General features: G+C 40.1%; 1 protein-coding gene across 3 annotated transcripts; it reads left to right on the top strand.

The window, feature by feature from the left end:
* Positions 1 to 2,383: 2,383 nt before the first annotated feature.
* Positions 2,384 to 16,756, top strand: LOC139061487 (uncharacterized). Of its 3 annotated transcripts, XR_011517710.1 has the most exons (17): positions 2,384 to 4,844; positions 5,035 to 5,138; positions 5,289 to 5,555; positions 5,676 to 5,769; positions 5,850 to 5,917; positions 5,992 to 6,186; positions 6,287 to 6,349; positions 6,493 to 6,609; positions 6,728 to 6,790; positions 6,892 to 7,005; positions 7,127 to 7,180; positions 7,273 to 7,365; positions 7,469 to 7,528; positions 7,649 to 7,756; positions 7,874 to 7,933; positions 8,020 to 16,585; positions 16,674 to 16,756. XR_011517710.1 is itself a non-coding variant. In XM_070547825.1 (16 exons), the coding sequence occupies exons 1-16, from the start codon at positions 4,730 to 4,732 to the stop codon at positions 15,886 to 15,888; spliced, it is 9,444 nt and encodes a 3,147-aa protein (XP_070403926.1). In that variant the 5' UTR covers positions 2,384 to 4,729; the 3' UTR covers positions 15,889 to 16,756. The 3 variants fall into 3 exon arrangements, 1 of the variants encoding a protein (XP_070403926.1); XM_070547825.1 differs by having other exon boundaries at positions 8,020 to 16,756; XR_011517711.1 differs by lacking the exons at positions 2,384 to 4,844; positions 5,035 to 5,138; positions 5,289 to 5,555; ... (6 more) ...; positions 6,892 to 7,005; positions 7,127 to 7,180 and having other exon boundaries at positions 7,212 to 7,365.
* The last annotated feature ends 208 nt before the right edge of the window (positions 16,757 to 16,964 follow it).

The following is a 16,964-nucleotide window of genomic DNA, read 5'->3' as shown; positions in this document are numbered from 1 at the left end:
GTACCTGGGGAGTCCAGATGCTGCAGGATGAATTGTAGAGCCATATTGATTGCATCATCTACAGACCTGTTTGCTCTGTAGGCAAACTGCAGGGGGTCCAGGAGGGGGGGCTGTGAGGGTCTTGAGGTGGGGGAGAACTGGGTGCTCAAATGACTTCATGACCACAGATGTTAGAGCCACAGGTCTGTAGTCATTTAGTCCAGTGATTCTTGGTTTCTTGGGGACAGGGACTATGGTGGAAATCTTGAAACAGACAGGCACATGAGATTCTTCCAGTGAGGAGTTGAAGATGCTTGTAAACACTATGCTTTAGAGTGGCAGGAGTCACGCCATCAGGGCTCGGGGCTTTTCATGTGTTAAGAAACCTGAACTGCTTCTGTACATCTGCTTCATGAATGTGTGTGTTAAGAGACCTGAACTGCTTCTTTACATCTGCTTCATGAATGTGTGTGTTAAGAGACCTGAACTGCTTCTTTACATCTGCTTCATGAATGTGTGTGTTATCGGTGGAGGCGGGGGTTCTGGGTTTGTAGTTGGTGATGTTCCTGAAACTTTTCCACACAGAGGTTGGGTCGTTTTCAGAGATTTGCTGCTGCATTTTGTCATGATGCTGTTGTTTTGCTTTGACCAATTCTTTGCTGAACCTGTATTTAGTGTCTCTGTAGGAGTCCTTGTCCCCCCTTTTAAATGCATCTCTCTTTTCAAACCACAGCTGTTTGAGTTTAGGGGTAAACCAGGCTTTGTCATTGTCATAACTCACCCTGGTGTGTGATGGTATGATGCTGTCCTGACAGAAGTGGATGTAGGAGGTGACAGTATCTGTGAACTCATCTAAACTGTCTGAGGTGGCCTTCATTACCTCCCAGTCTGTGGTCTCAAAGCATAAGCGAAGCTCATCTGCAGCATCAGTGTTCCACTTTCTTGTTGACTTCACAACAGGCTTGGAGAGTTTTAGCCTGTGCCTGTAAGCTGGGATCAGATGGATGGTCACGTGGTCAGACAGTCCAAGCGCAGCACGCGCTTCTGCATGATAGGCTCCCGTTACTGTGCTGTAACAGTGGTCCAGGTTTTTGTCCTCTCTCGTTGGACATTTGATATACTGTTTATGTTTGGGAAGCTCCTGGCTCAGATTTGCTTTGTTAAAGTCTCCAAGTACAATGATGAGGGAGTCCGGGTATGTCCGCTCCATGCACAGTATCTCTTCCGCGATCGCACGCTGAGCCTCGTGCACATCCGCATCAGGTGGGATGTAAACAGCGCCTAGAATGAATGAGGCGAACTCCCGCAGAGAGTAAAATGGTTTACAGTTTACTCTGCAGTCCACCTACACCTGAAGGACAAGGGACACTCCTGACAAAGCATGTATTCTGGACAGAGAAGATATATGGTTTGACAGGAGTAAAATAAGCTATCTATGTCAAATGTGGAAAAAAAAACTTTAACTAGAGATGGGGGGGCTTCGATTTCACCTTTCCAGTACAATGTATCCAGTATAATGTAGCTGAGCTGATAATCAGCCCTGGGTAGTGTACGTCACACACAACAACACTGAGTTTGTCATAAATATGGCGACTGAAGTGAAGTTCGCTGCGACTCTTTCCTCTGTTCTAAATGATGGTGAGGATGGACTCGATAGTGGTGTAGAATTGCCTCATTGTCTGTGGTGATAGGTTGAATTTCTTCAGCTGCCTCAGGAAGTACATCCTCTGCTGGGCCTTTTCTCTGATGGTGGTGATGGTGGGCTCCCATTTGAGGTCCTGGGTGATGGTGGTGGCCAGGAAGCGACATGAGTCCACCATCATGATGGGAGTGTCAGACAGGTTTAAGGGGGTGATGGGATGTGTGTGTTTCCTAAAGTCCACAACAACCTCCGCTGTCTTCTGGGTGTTTAGCACCAGGTTGTTGTGGCTGCACCAGGACACCAGCCGTTCAGCCTCCATTCTGTAAGCTGATTCATCCCCATTAGAGATGAGTCTGATGATGGTGGTGTCGTCAGCAAACTTAATTAGTTTGACAGACTCATGTTTGGAGGTGCAGCTGTTGGTGTACAGGGAGAAGAGCAGAGGGGAAAGAACAGCCCTGTGGTGAGCCAGTGCTGATGGTTCGTAGGTCCGAGACATTCTTCCCCAGCCTGACTTGTTGTTTCCTGTCTGTCAGGAAGTCAGTGATCTACCTGCAGATGGGGTTAGGCACGTTCATCTGGGACATTTTGTCTTGGAGGAGGTCTGGCAGGATTGTGTTGAATGCAGAGCTGAAGTCCACGAACAATATCCTGGCGTAGGTACCTGGGGAGTCCAGATGCTGCAGGATGAATTGTAGAGCCATATTGATTGCATCATCTACAGACCTGTTTGCTCTGTAGGCAAATTGCAGGGGGTTCAGGAGGGGGGCTGTGAGGGTCTTGAGGTGGGGGAGAACTGGGTGCTCAAATGACTTCATGACCACAGATGTTAGAGCCACAAGTCTGTAGTCATTTAGTCCAGTGATTCTTGGTTTCTTGGGGACAGGGACTATGGTGGAGATCTTGAAGCAGACAGGCACATGAGATTCTTCCAGTGAGGAGTTGAAGATGCTCGTAAACACAGTGCTTTAGAGTGGCAGGAGCCACGCCATCATGGCCCGGGGCTTTTCATGTGTTAAGAGACCTGAACTGCTTCTTTACATCTGCTTCATGAATGTGTGTGTTAAGAGACCTGAACTGCTTCTTTACATCTGCTTCATGAATGTGTGTGTTAAGAGACCTGAACTGCTTCTTTACATCTGCTTCATGAATGTGTGTGTTATCGGTGGAGGCGGGGGTTCTGGGTTTGTAGTTGGTGATGTTCCTGAAACTTTTCCACACAGAGGTTGGGTCGTTTTCAGTGATTTGCTGCTGCATTTTGTCATGATGCTGGTGTTTTGCTTTGACCAATTCTTTGCTGAACCTGTATTTAGTGTCTCTGTAGGAGTCCTTGTCCCCCCTTTTAAATGCATCTCTCTTTTCAAACCACAGCTGTTTGAGTTTAGGGGTAAACCAGGCTTTGTCATTGTTATAACTCACCCTGGTGTATGATGGTATGATGCTGTCCTGACAGAAGTGGATGTAGGAGGTGACGGTATCTGTGAACTCATCTAAACTGTCTGAGGTGGCTTTTATTACCTCCCAGTCTGTGGTCTCAAAGCATGCGCGAAGCTCATCTGCGGCATCTGTGTTCCACTGTCTTGTTGACTTCACAACAGGCTTGGAGAGTTTTAGCCTTTGTTTGTAAGCTGGGATCAGATGGATGGTCACGTGGTCAGAGAGTCCAAGCGCAGCGCGCGCCACTGCATGATAGGCTCCCATTGCTGTGCTGTAACAGTGGTCCAGGGTTTTCCCCTCTCTGGTTGGACACTTGATATACTGTTTATATTTGGGAAGCTCCTGGCTCAGATTTGCATTGTTAAAGTCTCCAAGTACAACGATGAGAGAGTCCGGCTACGTCTGCTCCATGCACAGTATCTCTTCCGCGAGCACACGCTGAGCCTCGTGCACGTCCGCGTCAGGTAGGATGTAAACAGCGCCTAGAATGAATGAGGCGAACTCCCGCGGAGAGTAAAATGGTTTACAGTTTGTGAAAAGATACTCCAGAGATGGAGAACAATCCTGCACGATCACTGTGACATCTGTGCACCAACCATTATTGATTTAAAAACACACACCTCCACCTGTGGTCTTGCCGGAGACAGTCACTTTCCGATCTGCGCGGATGAGGTGAGACCCCTCCAGCTGGAACGCGCAGTCCTGGGTGTCCTCACTGAGCCATGTTTCAATGAAGCATAGAACCCCAGATGACGAGAAGTCTCTGTTTATGTTCCTCATCAGGGTCAGCTCGTCCATTTTGTTGCGGTGTGAGCGTACATTAGAGAGGAAGATGCCAGGCAGAGCCGTGCACAGTCCCCGTCTCCTCAGACGCACGAGAGCGCCCGCTCATTTATCTCTCCTCCTGTGTCTTACTTTCCTGATCAAAGTTGATATTGAATCGGCCACAGATGCAACAAAAAATGAGGTTAAGTCCACCGGAATCATAGTGTTGTAACTTATGAGTTCTTCTCTTGAATAGGAGTACCCAGATACGCAATTTACACACAAAAACAGAACAAAAACAGCGCACCAAAGTACCACGGCAGCCGTCTGTGGTGCCATCTTGAATCCCTCACAATAGAGGCTAGCGACTCATCAGGTGATGGAGAGCCGAGGTACCCACAGTAGTTTTGGCTCATTGACTAACAATAGATAGCTACAGCTTATAGGCTTGACTCTCCCATATTCCAGTTTGAAGTGACAAAACTCCTTGGATGAGAAGAGAAACATCTTCAAGAAACCAAAGAAGTCCAGTTGCCTTCATTTGAACCCTTTGGAGTATCATGACCTGGATGACTGAGAACTTTCACTCGCCCTTTTTACAGTTAGAATTGACAAAGCTCCTCAGATGAGAAGCAAACTTCTTCAGAAAACCAAAGAAGTTCAGTTGTCTTCATTTAAACAACTTCAAATATAAATAGACAAAAAGAAATACTAATGACCAATAACAAGACAGGTCTTTGTTGCTTAATAGGTAATCTGTCTATTAAATAGAAGATATACATTCCCTCAGGTTTCTATATAACCTATTTAATAGAATAAATACATGATATTACATTAGTGTGTAATGTATTTGTTTAGTGATCATGCATAGTACTAAATTTATGGTATTTTTTTTCCTTGTTGTAGATGCCTCGTGGCAAAGGGTACCGTAGAGCTCAGGCCTTGAAGAACAGACAGTTTATGCCGAAGCCTATGGAAGAGCTATTCGAGATTCTGCCAAGCTGTACGACTTTTACTCCACGTAAGTTACATATTTAGTTATTTTCCAAAACATCAAATGCTTTTTTTGAAAACCTTTGTTGCATATTTTGAAATTGACATGGTGTATGCACACTGAGAAATTTCAGATAAATTAATGTGACACACTTTACAATTACATATTTACATTACATTGATATTGTGTTATTTTTTTTCCTTCATCTTACCATTAGGTCACGGAACAGGCTTCAGGCACAGGGTTTGTCGTTGGCCCTTGTCGCCTAACACAGGAAAAAGTCTGAAAGTCATCATCCCACCAGAGTCTTCAGAAAAGAAGGTACATTTAGCTAATAATTTATATTAATATTAAACTATATTATGTGCTTATAGGTTGACACACAGATTGCTGTGTGTTCTTTAGTTTCTAAAGTGCTTTGTGATTTTTATCTTCATAGGTCCTTCATTAAACAATTGTTTCTTCTTCTAGTTTGTCTTCGTCATTGGAGATTCACATCTCCGAGCCATTGTGGATGGCTATGTGAAGGTGCCTGAGGGGAAGCTGTCCTTTGGCTACCTGTCGGTTCCTGGTGGTACAGCAGCCCACCTTACCACTGAGGTCCGGCATTTAGTTCTCCCACGTGATCCAGATGCAGTGTGTCTGCTCGCTCCAAGCAACAATCTGGACAGTCCTATTTCTGAAGCAGAAAAAGACTTCAAGTGTCTTTTGAACACCATTTCCACTCTTTGTCCAAATGTAAGGATAGATGCAATTACAAATAATGTGCCATTAAAAGGCAATTACTGAATCAAATTTATATTCTGGTGCTTTTTTCTACAATGATTTTTAATGTCATGTAAAATTTCTGGAAAACAGGTTTTTGTTTTGGATTTCCCTCCAAGACTGAGCCATGACACGGTTGTGCAGGACCATCTGAGGATGATGTTTCACAGGGTCTCAGTACAAATGGGTATGTTGAACTTTAGTGTGCACTATACAAAATGCTTCTAACTGGAAAAACTAATTGTTAACAAAATATATTTCTTTCAGATGTCCCATACTCATCAATTGCTGAGAACTTCCCCTTTCATCGCCTGGATTTGTGGGGCAGAGATGGGGTAAGTGAGAAGCTTACTGACTTTTAATGATTAAGAGGTATTAGCTTTAGCTAAAAATGTGTTATTTTCTATAGGTTCATCTCAGTGACAGTGATGGTATGGACATTTTTGCACAATTGCTCTGGCAAAAAACATACCTGCACCTCCAAAGTCAGAAGGCCCAGGTTACCCCCAAGAAGTCTGCTGCTAGAGTGGTCGTTCAACACGCAAAGCCCATTCAACCCCAAGCAGACCAATCTAAGTGGAAAGTTGTTTTGCCTGGCAAGAAGGTAAATTGTTTTTCTATGTTTTTATTTCAACTGCAGACATTAATTGGCTGTTTAGATTTTCAACAATCATGTAATGTAAAAATTTCATTAATTTTTTCAGAGGTCTACTCCAGCTGGTCCAAAGGAGCAGAGATCATCTTCAAAGAGAATTCTTCTTCATGAGGTGAATGATTAATTTTAATTAATTAGGGTTCCAAGCCCAAAGGGCAGAGAACCCTATTGTTTTTGATAAATGAGATTTTATTTGATGTTCGTCATGTTGATTGATATGAGTTTTTCTAATATTGTCTACATCAAAATGTTCAGGCCGAAGTCTGTTTTGAAGTTAATCCCAAATACTTCCACGAAGATCTGCTGCATGTCTTGGAAAATGACAGTACTGGATGTCCAGATGTGCTTTCACCAGATGTCCAACAAAAAAAGGTAAATATGAAGAAATATGTTTTTTCATTATAATGTTTTGATATTAATCTTTAATTCATTATTAATTTTAGATATTTGTCACCTAAGAATTTACAATCTGTTCATATTTTGATGACAGGTGGTACAACCTGAAGGAAAGCCAGTGTCCTTTGGAAAAGAGAAAAGTGTTGTCAACACGCAGGTTTGTTATTTTTTTATCATTGTTTTCCTATTTGTTGGTCGAGTCCTCCTGTAAAACATGCACAAAGTAATTACATGCATTGTATACTGTTTTTATTTCAGGGACAGGCAACAACGATCCAGAAGCCCCCTGCCAGTGCAACAGCACCAATAAAGGAGCAAGTGATCATGCCCTCTGATGATCATGAATGGCCAACACTTGCAGAGAGTTTAAAGGTAATTACGATTTACACACACAATACTTTTAAAATATAAAGTTGTAATATTGCTTAAGAGGTACACATTTCTACAATAATGGAAAAATTAACATAAAACCTTGAATGACATTTTCTTTCAGACATCTCACATTCATCCAAAAGGCTCACGTGGCACACTGATGTCTCGTCATCAGGTGAATAAACTCTCATTCAAAGAAACCAAATCAGTTTTGTTGCCTTTACTTGAAACCTTTGGATTACAATGATTCCCTTCATTTACTTACAGAAGTACCTGAAGGACTGCAGTGTGGTCCTTCAAAAACTGAAAGAGAAAACTGATGACGCCAGTGTGCCATCACCAGCCCCCAATGACAAAACGGTGAGACCTATCAGCTTTTTTCATTGAATGATGCTCATTCTAAAGTTTTTACTCAAATAATTATATTCTTTGCTTATTTAAATAAACCTTTTCATTTTAACAGTATGCAGCTGCTGTCCAAGAACAAAAATCTGTTTCACGCACAGATGTCACCAAGGACCAGGTCTGACATTGGATTTTAATATGATTGTTGTTTTTGACATCACATCATGTGCTTGACAAATAATTGTAAATTTCATAATACTAGAATATATTGTAAATATCCTGATTTGATTTCCAACAGGTTTGCTGTCACTCCCAGGAGCATTTGAAAGACTGCGCTGAGGTTCTACATCTCCAGATGAACGAAGACAAATACAGTGTTACATCGCCTGTACCAAAAGGCAAAATGGTAGGACCTATATGACATAGTCTGATTATTGATGTTAAATAGCGTACTTAATCCTACACATATTCTTTCCAATACTTATATTTCCTAAATATTATAAAACTTTTTTTATTTTAACAGAACGCAGTTGCTCTCCAAGACCAAGGACCTGTTGACCTAGGAGATGCTACAAAGCAACAGGTTTGACATATTCCCCAAGTGAAAACATGCCCATTTTATTCATAGATTTTCTTCTAATGTTTGAATTTTTATGTTTGTTTTCACAGGAATGTAAAGAGAAGGAGACGAGTGTTCAACCTGAGAAGGTCCATGATGCTCCTGGTGTTGCAGCTTCAAGTGTTACCATTGCATCTTCCTCATCAAATCAGGAAAGTTTGAACACTTTTCATTCTATTGTCAAAGGTTCATTTCATCAAGGTCATAAGCGTTTTGGGTGCAACCGATTTAAACAGTGTGCACCAAACAGCATTACAGCCATCATGACAAACACTGTCAAAATGGCTTCCACATGGTCAAGAAAAGACATTAACAATATCTTGATAAGTGGTGATAGTTTATACACTTACATGAAAGAGCAAAACATGATCAGTGATGCAGAAGGCAGTGGTTATGTTTTTGTTCAAGAGTTACCCACAGAGCACACATTCCATCATCACAAGTTCTCTTTGGAATACATGCAGACCTTCACAGGACATCTTCATCAGCAGATTTACCATGAAGATGTTTCAGATTTTGCCATGCCTTTGGACGTTGCATTACAGAGAGCTATATTTGACAATGACGGCTGTCTGTTTACAATTAGTAGAAACACATGTGCAGTTTTGAAAGAACAATCTCAGTTTTCTGTTTTTGATCCACATTCACGTGGTCATGATGGTCTCTGGCAGTTGAATGGCACAAGCATAGTAGCACACTTTGATACTTTAGACCAAGTTTATACACATTTAATCAATCTCTCTCACTCTTTGTGTGCTGACAATGCAAATGAAGAGGACACAGCTTTTGAAATGACCGGTGTTAAGGTGACAGCTCAATCTATGAGTAAACCTATCCAAAGTAAAACTGCTTCTTGCCAAAATGATGTAGAGTTAATCAGTGGAAATGATGATAGTTTTGATGACGATACATTTGATCAGTTAGTAGTTGAAGAAATTGAAGATGTTGCAGTCAGTGACACATCTGAGTCTCTTTCTGAATCTCCATCTCGTTGTGAGCTCATCCATACGCAAAATAGTTCTTTTCAAGATGATGCAGAGTCAATATGTACTAGTTTTGATGATGATAGTTTTGATAAAGTAGTACTTCAGGAAATAGAAGATATTGCAGTTAATGACACCACTTCCCTTGATGTAGACTCAGTAACTGAAAATCATCACACTTCTTTGAATCAAGCAATAATTGAAGAAGTGCCACAAAATGATACATCTGTTTTCATAATTTCAGAAAATATCAACAGCACTGTTACTTTCAATCCTCTGACTTCTAAAGACAAAAGAAACTTTTGCACCCAACTACAGATAGTTCCAAGTTTAGAAAGGGTGAAAAGTCTTTGGGAAAGTATTACATTAGATGAACCGTTACCTTGTACCACTAAACACATCCAGCCAGACGGCAACTGCTTTTTCCGTGCTCTTGCATTTGTAATTACTGGGAATGAAGAGTTGCATAGCTGGATTCGCAGGGCTGTTGTTAATCAAATTCTTCAAAATTCTGACCTCTATTCAAGTTACATCAGACAGGAATTTGAATCAGTACAACAGTATGTTACACAAACAGGCATAAAGATAGTTGGATCCTGGGCTACAGAAATTGAGATACAAGCAGCTGCAGACTTTTTTCACACCCATATTTACACTTACACTCAAGGAAAATGGTTACAATATGGCTCTTCTAGTACTTTAGACAACACCAAGGGTATTTATCTGAAACACTGTAATGAATGTCATTATGAGCCAATCGCATGTGTGAAAGATAAAACTAACACATGTTTTAACCTGATCTCATGTAATTACTGTCACTTTAAAGGTGACAAGGACATACTATCTCCATCTAAGATGAGCAGAGAGAACAGGAGAAAGAGAACTCTGTATAATAAAGACATTGAGAAAAGGGAAAGCAAAAAAATGATGTTACAGAAATTGTATAAGGACGATCCTAAGTACAGATTACACAAGAAGCAATTAAGTGTCATTACATATAGAAATAACCCTGAACTGAGAGCAAGACTCAGACATGACAGTAAAGAAAACTACAAAAACAAACCTGAACTGAGAGCAAGACTCAGACATGTCAGTAAAGAAAACTACAAAAACAAACCTGAAATGAGAGCTAGACTCAAACTGGCTAATAAACAAAACTACTACAAAAAGCCTGAACTGAGAGCAAGACTCAGACATGATAGTACAGAAAACTATAAAAACAAACCTGAACTGAGAGCTAGACTCAAACTGGCTAATAAACAAAACTACTACAAAAAGCCTGAACTGAGAGCAAGACTCAGACATGATAGTACAGAAAACTATAAAAACAAACCTGAACTGAGAGCTAGACTCAAACTGGCTAATAAACAAAACTACTACAAAAAGCCTGAACTGAGAGCAAGACTCAAACTTGCCAGCAAAACCACTTATGCAGCCAAAAGTAAACACTCTAAACTTCAGTTATTGAAACAGAACGTAGAAAGATATAGAAATAAGGTTGACCACCGTAACCGCATCAAACAGTCTAATTCTGAACGGTATAGAAATGTAACTGCTTATGCCGATTCTGTTAAAGAGCACGGAAAACGTAGACGACAAAATCTCATGACTGGAAAAAAATTCATAGATAATGTCATTCAGCTTTTTAGAGAAAAGGTTAAATTTGGCCCTCAATTCGTCTGTTGTGTTTGTCATCGGTTACTTTTTAAACATCAAGTTGTTGAATGTAAAACACAGCAGTATGAAATTAGAGGTTCATTCATTTCATCTGTGGCAAAAAAATGCATCACTGACACTTATTTACACAAGTGTGGACAGTCTTCAGTTTCCAAATGCCATCTAGAGGTTAGCCCTGCATGTAAATTGTGGGTCTGTTTTACTTGTCATCGTAAAATACTCAATGGAAAAGTCCCTGAAGAAAGTGTTGCAAACAATATGCACCTAGATTCTATTCCTGTAGAACTTAGTACGTTGAATCCTCTTGAGCAACATCTAGTGGCACAGCACATTCCGTTTATGAAACTTTTAGCCTTACCAAAGGGAGGGCAAAATGGTGTCCATGGACCTGTGACTTGTGTTCCATCTAATACAGAAACTGTGAGTAACATTCTACCCAGATTAGATGATCAGAATCTAATGATTAAAGTCAAACTGAAGCGAAAGCTGACGTACAAGGGTCACTATGACTATCAGTATGTCAATGCTCTGAAAGTACATAATGCAATTGCATACCTTAAATCTCACAATACTTTTTACAAAGATGTACAATTTAACAGTGCATGGACAAATCCCCTAGAAAAAGAGTCTGAAGACTCTACCTCTGAAACCGACAACGTCACTTTGGAAGAAGACAGCAATAGAGCTGAAATAGAGTGTGAACATCCTGGCAAAAGAGATGGCAGTGGCACAGAGGTAGAGTCTGAAGATCTTGTTAGCGATGATCATTTTAATGATAGACAACAGCATGGGATGTTTTTGGACACATGCATGCAACCAGTAGACATTGCCCAAGAAATACTAGACAACCATTTTGACAGTGTTTTATCAGTAGCACCAGCTGAGGGAAATACTCCAGTCAGATTGCTTACCGATACTTCTAACGAGGCTAAATGCTTTCCAGTTCTGTTTCCCAACGGAACAGGTACATTTCATGATGCAAGAGAGCAAAGGATTACACTAAGCAAATATTTAAACACCCGAATTCTCAATGCTGATGGCAGATTTGGCAAGAACTTGGATTACATCTTTTATGCACAATATTTGTCAGAAGTTAATCAAGTTGTGTCAAATGTTTCCATTGCACTGAGAAAGGGCTACCATGGCTTAGACAACACCAACATTACATCATCCATGCTGGGCAATACAGACTTTTTGAAGAATGTTTTAAATGCTGACATGGGCTATAAGTTTTTGAAGCCCATTAGAGGTACACCAGTATTTTGGCAGGGAGTTCAAAAAGATCTGTTTGCTTATGTTAGACAACTTGGCATTCCTACATGGTTTGCTTCCTTTTCTTCAGCAGATTTAAGATGGCCAGAATTTATGGAAGCTTTTATGGCTATAGAAAACATTCAAGGCAATATTCATGACATGGACTGGGCACAGAAATGTGACTTATTGAAAAACAATCCAGTGACAGCAGCCAGAATGTTTGACTATAGATTTAGATCTTTTTTAAAAGATGTTATCATGTCTCCCGCTCAGCCAATTGGTAAAATCATTGATTATTTTTATAGAGTAGAGTTTCAACAACGTGGATCATGTCACACTCATTGTCTATTTTGGACCGACGGGCCTAAAATAGGAGTCAACACAGACGCTGAAGTCATAGCTTTTGTAGATAAATATGTTACATGCGACCTCCCACCTGACAGTGATCCTCTCCATGAAGTGGTACATAGTGTTCAAATGCATAGCAAAAAACACTCTAAAAGTTGCAGAAAAAATCACACAACTTGCAGGTTTCACTTTCCCCGACCACCAAGCAACAATACATTCATATGTAAACAGGAACCGGATGTTGATAATAAGGAAACCCCATCTGACAAGTCATCTTCAGATTTAAAAAAGGCAGCCAAGCATATCATGACCAAAGTTAAAGAAGCTTTGACCAGTGAAAACAACACATTTAGTAGCATAGATGACTTGTTTAATTCCATTGGTATTGACCAGACTACATTTGAAACAGCCTACAAACTGACCTCTACAAAAACAACTGTCGTCCATAAACGAAACATAAACGACATCTGGGTTAATCAGTATAACACAGACCTGCTACGTTGCTGGAATGCAAACATGGACATCCAGTTTGTCTGTGATGCATATGCATGCATTGTTTATATCATTTCCTACATATCCAAAGCAGAAAGAGAAATGGGTTTGCTATTAAAACATGCACAAAATGAAATCAAACATAATGAAAACCTGGATGCAAAACAAGCGCTTAACAAATTAGGGAATGTGTTTCTGCATAACAGAGAAGTTTCTGCTCAAGAAAGTGTGTATCGGCTAACAAACATGAGATTAAAAGAGGGCTCTAGAAAAGTCACATTTGTTCCAACAGGTGACAACATTGTCAGAATGAGCTTACCTCTTAATGTCATTCAAAACAGTGCTAATGGTAATCAGATCTGGATGACAAACATTACTGATCGATACAAAAGCAGGCCTAAGTCCAGTGAATTTATGGACATGTGCATAGCTACTTTTGCCTCAGAGTACAGAAATGTACCAAACAGTGAGAAATCTAGACCAGAAGTGGTTAGTTTATTAAACAACAATGGTTGTGTAAGGAAGCGGACAAGGACAAATGTAGCTGTTGTTAGATATGCTCGTTTTTCTAAAGAACAAGATCCTGAGAAACACTATCAAAGCCAGCTTCAGTTGTTCCTTCCTTATTACACGGAAAACCAGTTAAAACCATCACAATTTACAACATTTCAAGAGTTTTATGAGACCGGCTCAATCACAAACAGTAGTAAAAACATCCAGTCTGTCAAAGACGTAGTAGAATTCAACAGATCCAAGTTTGAAATCAAAGCAGAAGATTTACAAAACATACAGGAAGATATTGAACACTTTGGATTTCAAGAAGATGTTTGGGCAGAGCTGTGTCCTGAGGCAGAACTAGACCGACTAGAATGTTTGGAAGACAGATCTTTAGATAACAATCCAAATCCTGGTGAACAAGAAGTTATTCCAGATCTAGAGCCAATCACAAAACCAGCTTTATCATTTCACATTCAAAAACTGATAGTCTCACACAAGGAAGCACAATCCTTAATGCGTTCTCTAAATCAGCAGCAGAGCAACGTGTTTTATAAAATCCGGCAGTGGTGCTTAGATAAAGTAAACGGTCACAATCCAAGCCCTTTTTATGTTTTCATTTCAGGTGGAGCGGGAACAGGCAAGTCCCATTTGGTAAAAGCCGTGTCCTATGAAACAACCAGAATACTATCCAGATTATCTAATTATCCTGATGATATTCATGTTTTATTGACTGCCCCCACTGGAGTGGCTGCATTAAATATCAATGCCACAACAATACATAATAGCTTTGCAATTGGCAATAATATTTCATTACCATACCAACCTTTAAGAGAGGAAAAAATAAACACATTAAGAGCAACCCTGAAACATTTACAAATCTTGATAATAGATGAAATCTCAATGGTTGATAACAAGCTTTTAACATATATCCATGGTAGACTGCGTCAGATCAAACAGTGTTCAGACTTTTCTTCATTTGGTAATGTCTCCGTCATAGCTGTTGGTGATTTTTATCAGTTGCCACCTGTCAAAGGGACTCCACTCTACAAGGACCCCATTGGTTCCAATTTGTGGCAAAACAGTTTCAGTCATGTAGAACTCACAGACATAGTACGACAGAAAAACAAAGACTTTGCTGTAACACTTAACCGTTTAAGGAAACACAAAAAAGACCAACCACTTCACCCACAAGACGAAGCACTTCTCAAACGATGTGAAACAGGCATGGGTGAAGACACTGAAATTCTGCATCTTTTTGCAACAAACAGTGATGTTGATAATCATAACTTCAACATGTTGCATAAACAATGTACAGACATTGTACAAATCAAAGCCCAAGATTTCCATAAAAACCCTCAGACTGGCCGTACCACTAGAATACCCTCAACACTTGATTTTGGCAAGAAAACCTATTTAGATAAATTACTAAGTATTGCTCCTAAAGCTCGTGTAATGCTCATTAAAAACATCGATGTTTCTGATGGACTTGTCAATGGTGTGTTTGGTACTGTTTGTCGCATACAATTTCTAAGTAACAATAGCTTCCCACACATCATTTATGTTAACTTTGATAACCCAAGTATAGGCCAACAACTACGACACAAGTTTCCAACTTCAGACACCGAGCTGACTAATGCTACACCAATTAGTCCCGATGAAGACAAACTTGAAAAGGGGGTTAGACGTCAATTTCCACTGCGGCTGGCTTGGTCTTGCACCATACATAAAGTCCAAGGCCTAACACTACAGAAAGCAGTAGTCTCTTTTAAAAGGATTTTTTCTGCTGGACAAGCATATGTAGCTTTAAGTCGTGTTACATCACTAGAACACCTCACTATCCAAGATTTTAAAGCTAAAGCAATCTATGCAAGAAGTGATGTGGAAGAAAACTTGAAATTAATGCCAAACTTTATCGACACACCAGTTTCAATGCCAAACTGCACTTTTAAAGTCTGTCTTCATAATGTGCAAGGTCTCAAGAATCACATACAGGATGTCAAGAGCAACCAAAAATTACTCACAGCCGATATAATTTGTCTGACAGAAACTTGGTTAAAAGAAACACATCCCTCTGAAAGCATTTCACTGCCAGGTTGGACTTTTCACCACAAAACCAGATCTGACTCATACGATGAAACTGGACTATTTTCTACTTTCAGAAGCAAAAATGGTGGTGGTGTTGGTTTCTATCACAAAAACAGCATTATGTGTAAAAGTATGGCTTTCAATTGCAACAACCTGGAAGCTTTGCTTTTTAGCACACAGACTTTAAACCATCATTATATGCTGTTGTACAAACCACCATCATATAACCTTCAGAAATTCAAAGACAATCTACAACCTGTACTGCATTATTTCAATGAATTTCCAGGAACCAAAATAGTCATGGGTGACATGAATGACGATGCACTGGTTTCTAATTCATTTGTCAGCTTCATGAAATTGCAAGGATACACTCAAATAGTAACAAGTCCAACAACCGAAAATAATACTCTAATTGATCATGTTTACATCAAAGACATTGATCCCAAAACCATACATGTAGAAGTTATTCCCACCTATTACAGTTACCATGAATGTATTCAAATATCATTCTTGACAGGAACAGACACAGACATACAGTTACAGGAACTGGGGACAGACAGACAAGGACTGCAGGACAAATAGCCTCAAGGGGAAAGACAGACAATCACAGATAGATGGACGGGTGTACATCAGAGCTGACCATAACAAATTACACATAGAGGTCCGTTTCATTCATACAAAATCAATTTAGCTTCAAAATCATCTAAACTTATTTCGACTCTTATACATATATACCATACCATACCACACCATACCTTACCATTTAATGTATATTTAGCATGTGAAATACACTTTTTATCCATAAAAAAGTGTATGACAGTATCACACTTACTTGTGGTTTTGATAATGGACATTGAAATGTTACTTTGTGTTGTGCCATCACTGTTTCAATGTATAAAAATGTATCCATTTAGATATTCACAAATTCACTTATTCTAGTACTATTTTTATTTTCCTTTGTTAAAGACTTCATTTTACAGCACTCTTCTTTTGTTCAATCTCCACTAGGAACAATCACCCACCAGATGAAGTTCCTGAAACAACACAACCGAAATCTGTGGAATCAGCAACCATCATGTGACCACGCCGCCCACCTGTCGTCCTGTTTGCTTCCCAGCCTGCCTAACTACCAGCCTCTGGATCTGCATCATATCCTGCCTCACTGTCTGCCTCGCAACCTGTTTCCTCATCCCGTCCTGGATCCTCATTCTCTGCTGCTCTTCTGTCCCCACCTGGCCCCAAAGCCCCAGCCCTGCCTCACCAACACCGATCATCTCCAGTAAGAATAGTTCTCCAAACAATTCCAGTTCTGGTTCTCTGGTTCCAGGGTTTCGTGATTCTAACACCAGTTTGCTTTCCCGTTCTAGATCTTGATCCCTCCTGTTCCAGTTTGGAGCACCGTTTTCAGTTTCACATTGTTCTTAATAAATATTATTTGTTATTCACTTGCCATCGTTTCCGTCTGTGATTTTTTCATGTCCTGGGTAAAACATTCCCAACGTGACACTTTGCCTCAGAATGCCCTTCTGCCACTTTGCTATACATTGTGTAACACATCATTTGTACATTTACATATGTAGATAACAATAAAGTGTTTTCTGTACTCTTGAATCAATATAATTTCTGGAATCCTAATTTCAATGCACAGTGTTGTAAAA

The sequence above is a fragment of the Nothobranchius furzeri genome, unplaced genomic scaffold (assembly GCF_043380555.1).
Source record: "Nothobranchius furzeri strain GRZ-AD unplaced genomic scaffold, NfurGRZ-RIMD1 Scf042, whole genome shotgun sequence".
Classification (NCBI taxonomy): Eukaryota; Metazoa; Chordata; class Actinopteri; order Cyprinodontiformes; family Nothobranchiidae; genus Nothobranchius; species Nothobranchius furzeri.
The sequence above is the reverse complement of the archived record's forward strand: the minus strand, read 5'-3'. Positions and strand labels throughout refer to the sequence as shown.

Excerpts from the sequence above, each read along its gene's own strand:
- LOC139061487 (XM_070547825.1), top strand. The coding sequence starts at position 4,730 with ATGCCTCGTGGCAAAGGGTACCGTAGAGCTCAGGCCTTGAAGAACAGA. Across the intron at positions 4,845-5,034 it reads CTGTACGACTTTTACTCCAC|GTCACGGAACAGGCTTCAGG; the intron begins GTAAGTTACATA and ends TCTTACCATTAG. Across the intron at positions 7,757-7,873 it reads CTGTACCAAAAGGCAAAATG|AACGCAGTTGCTCTCCAAGA; the intron begins GTAGGACCTATA and ends TTATTTTAACAG.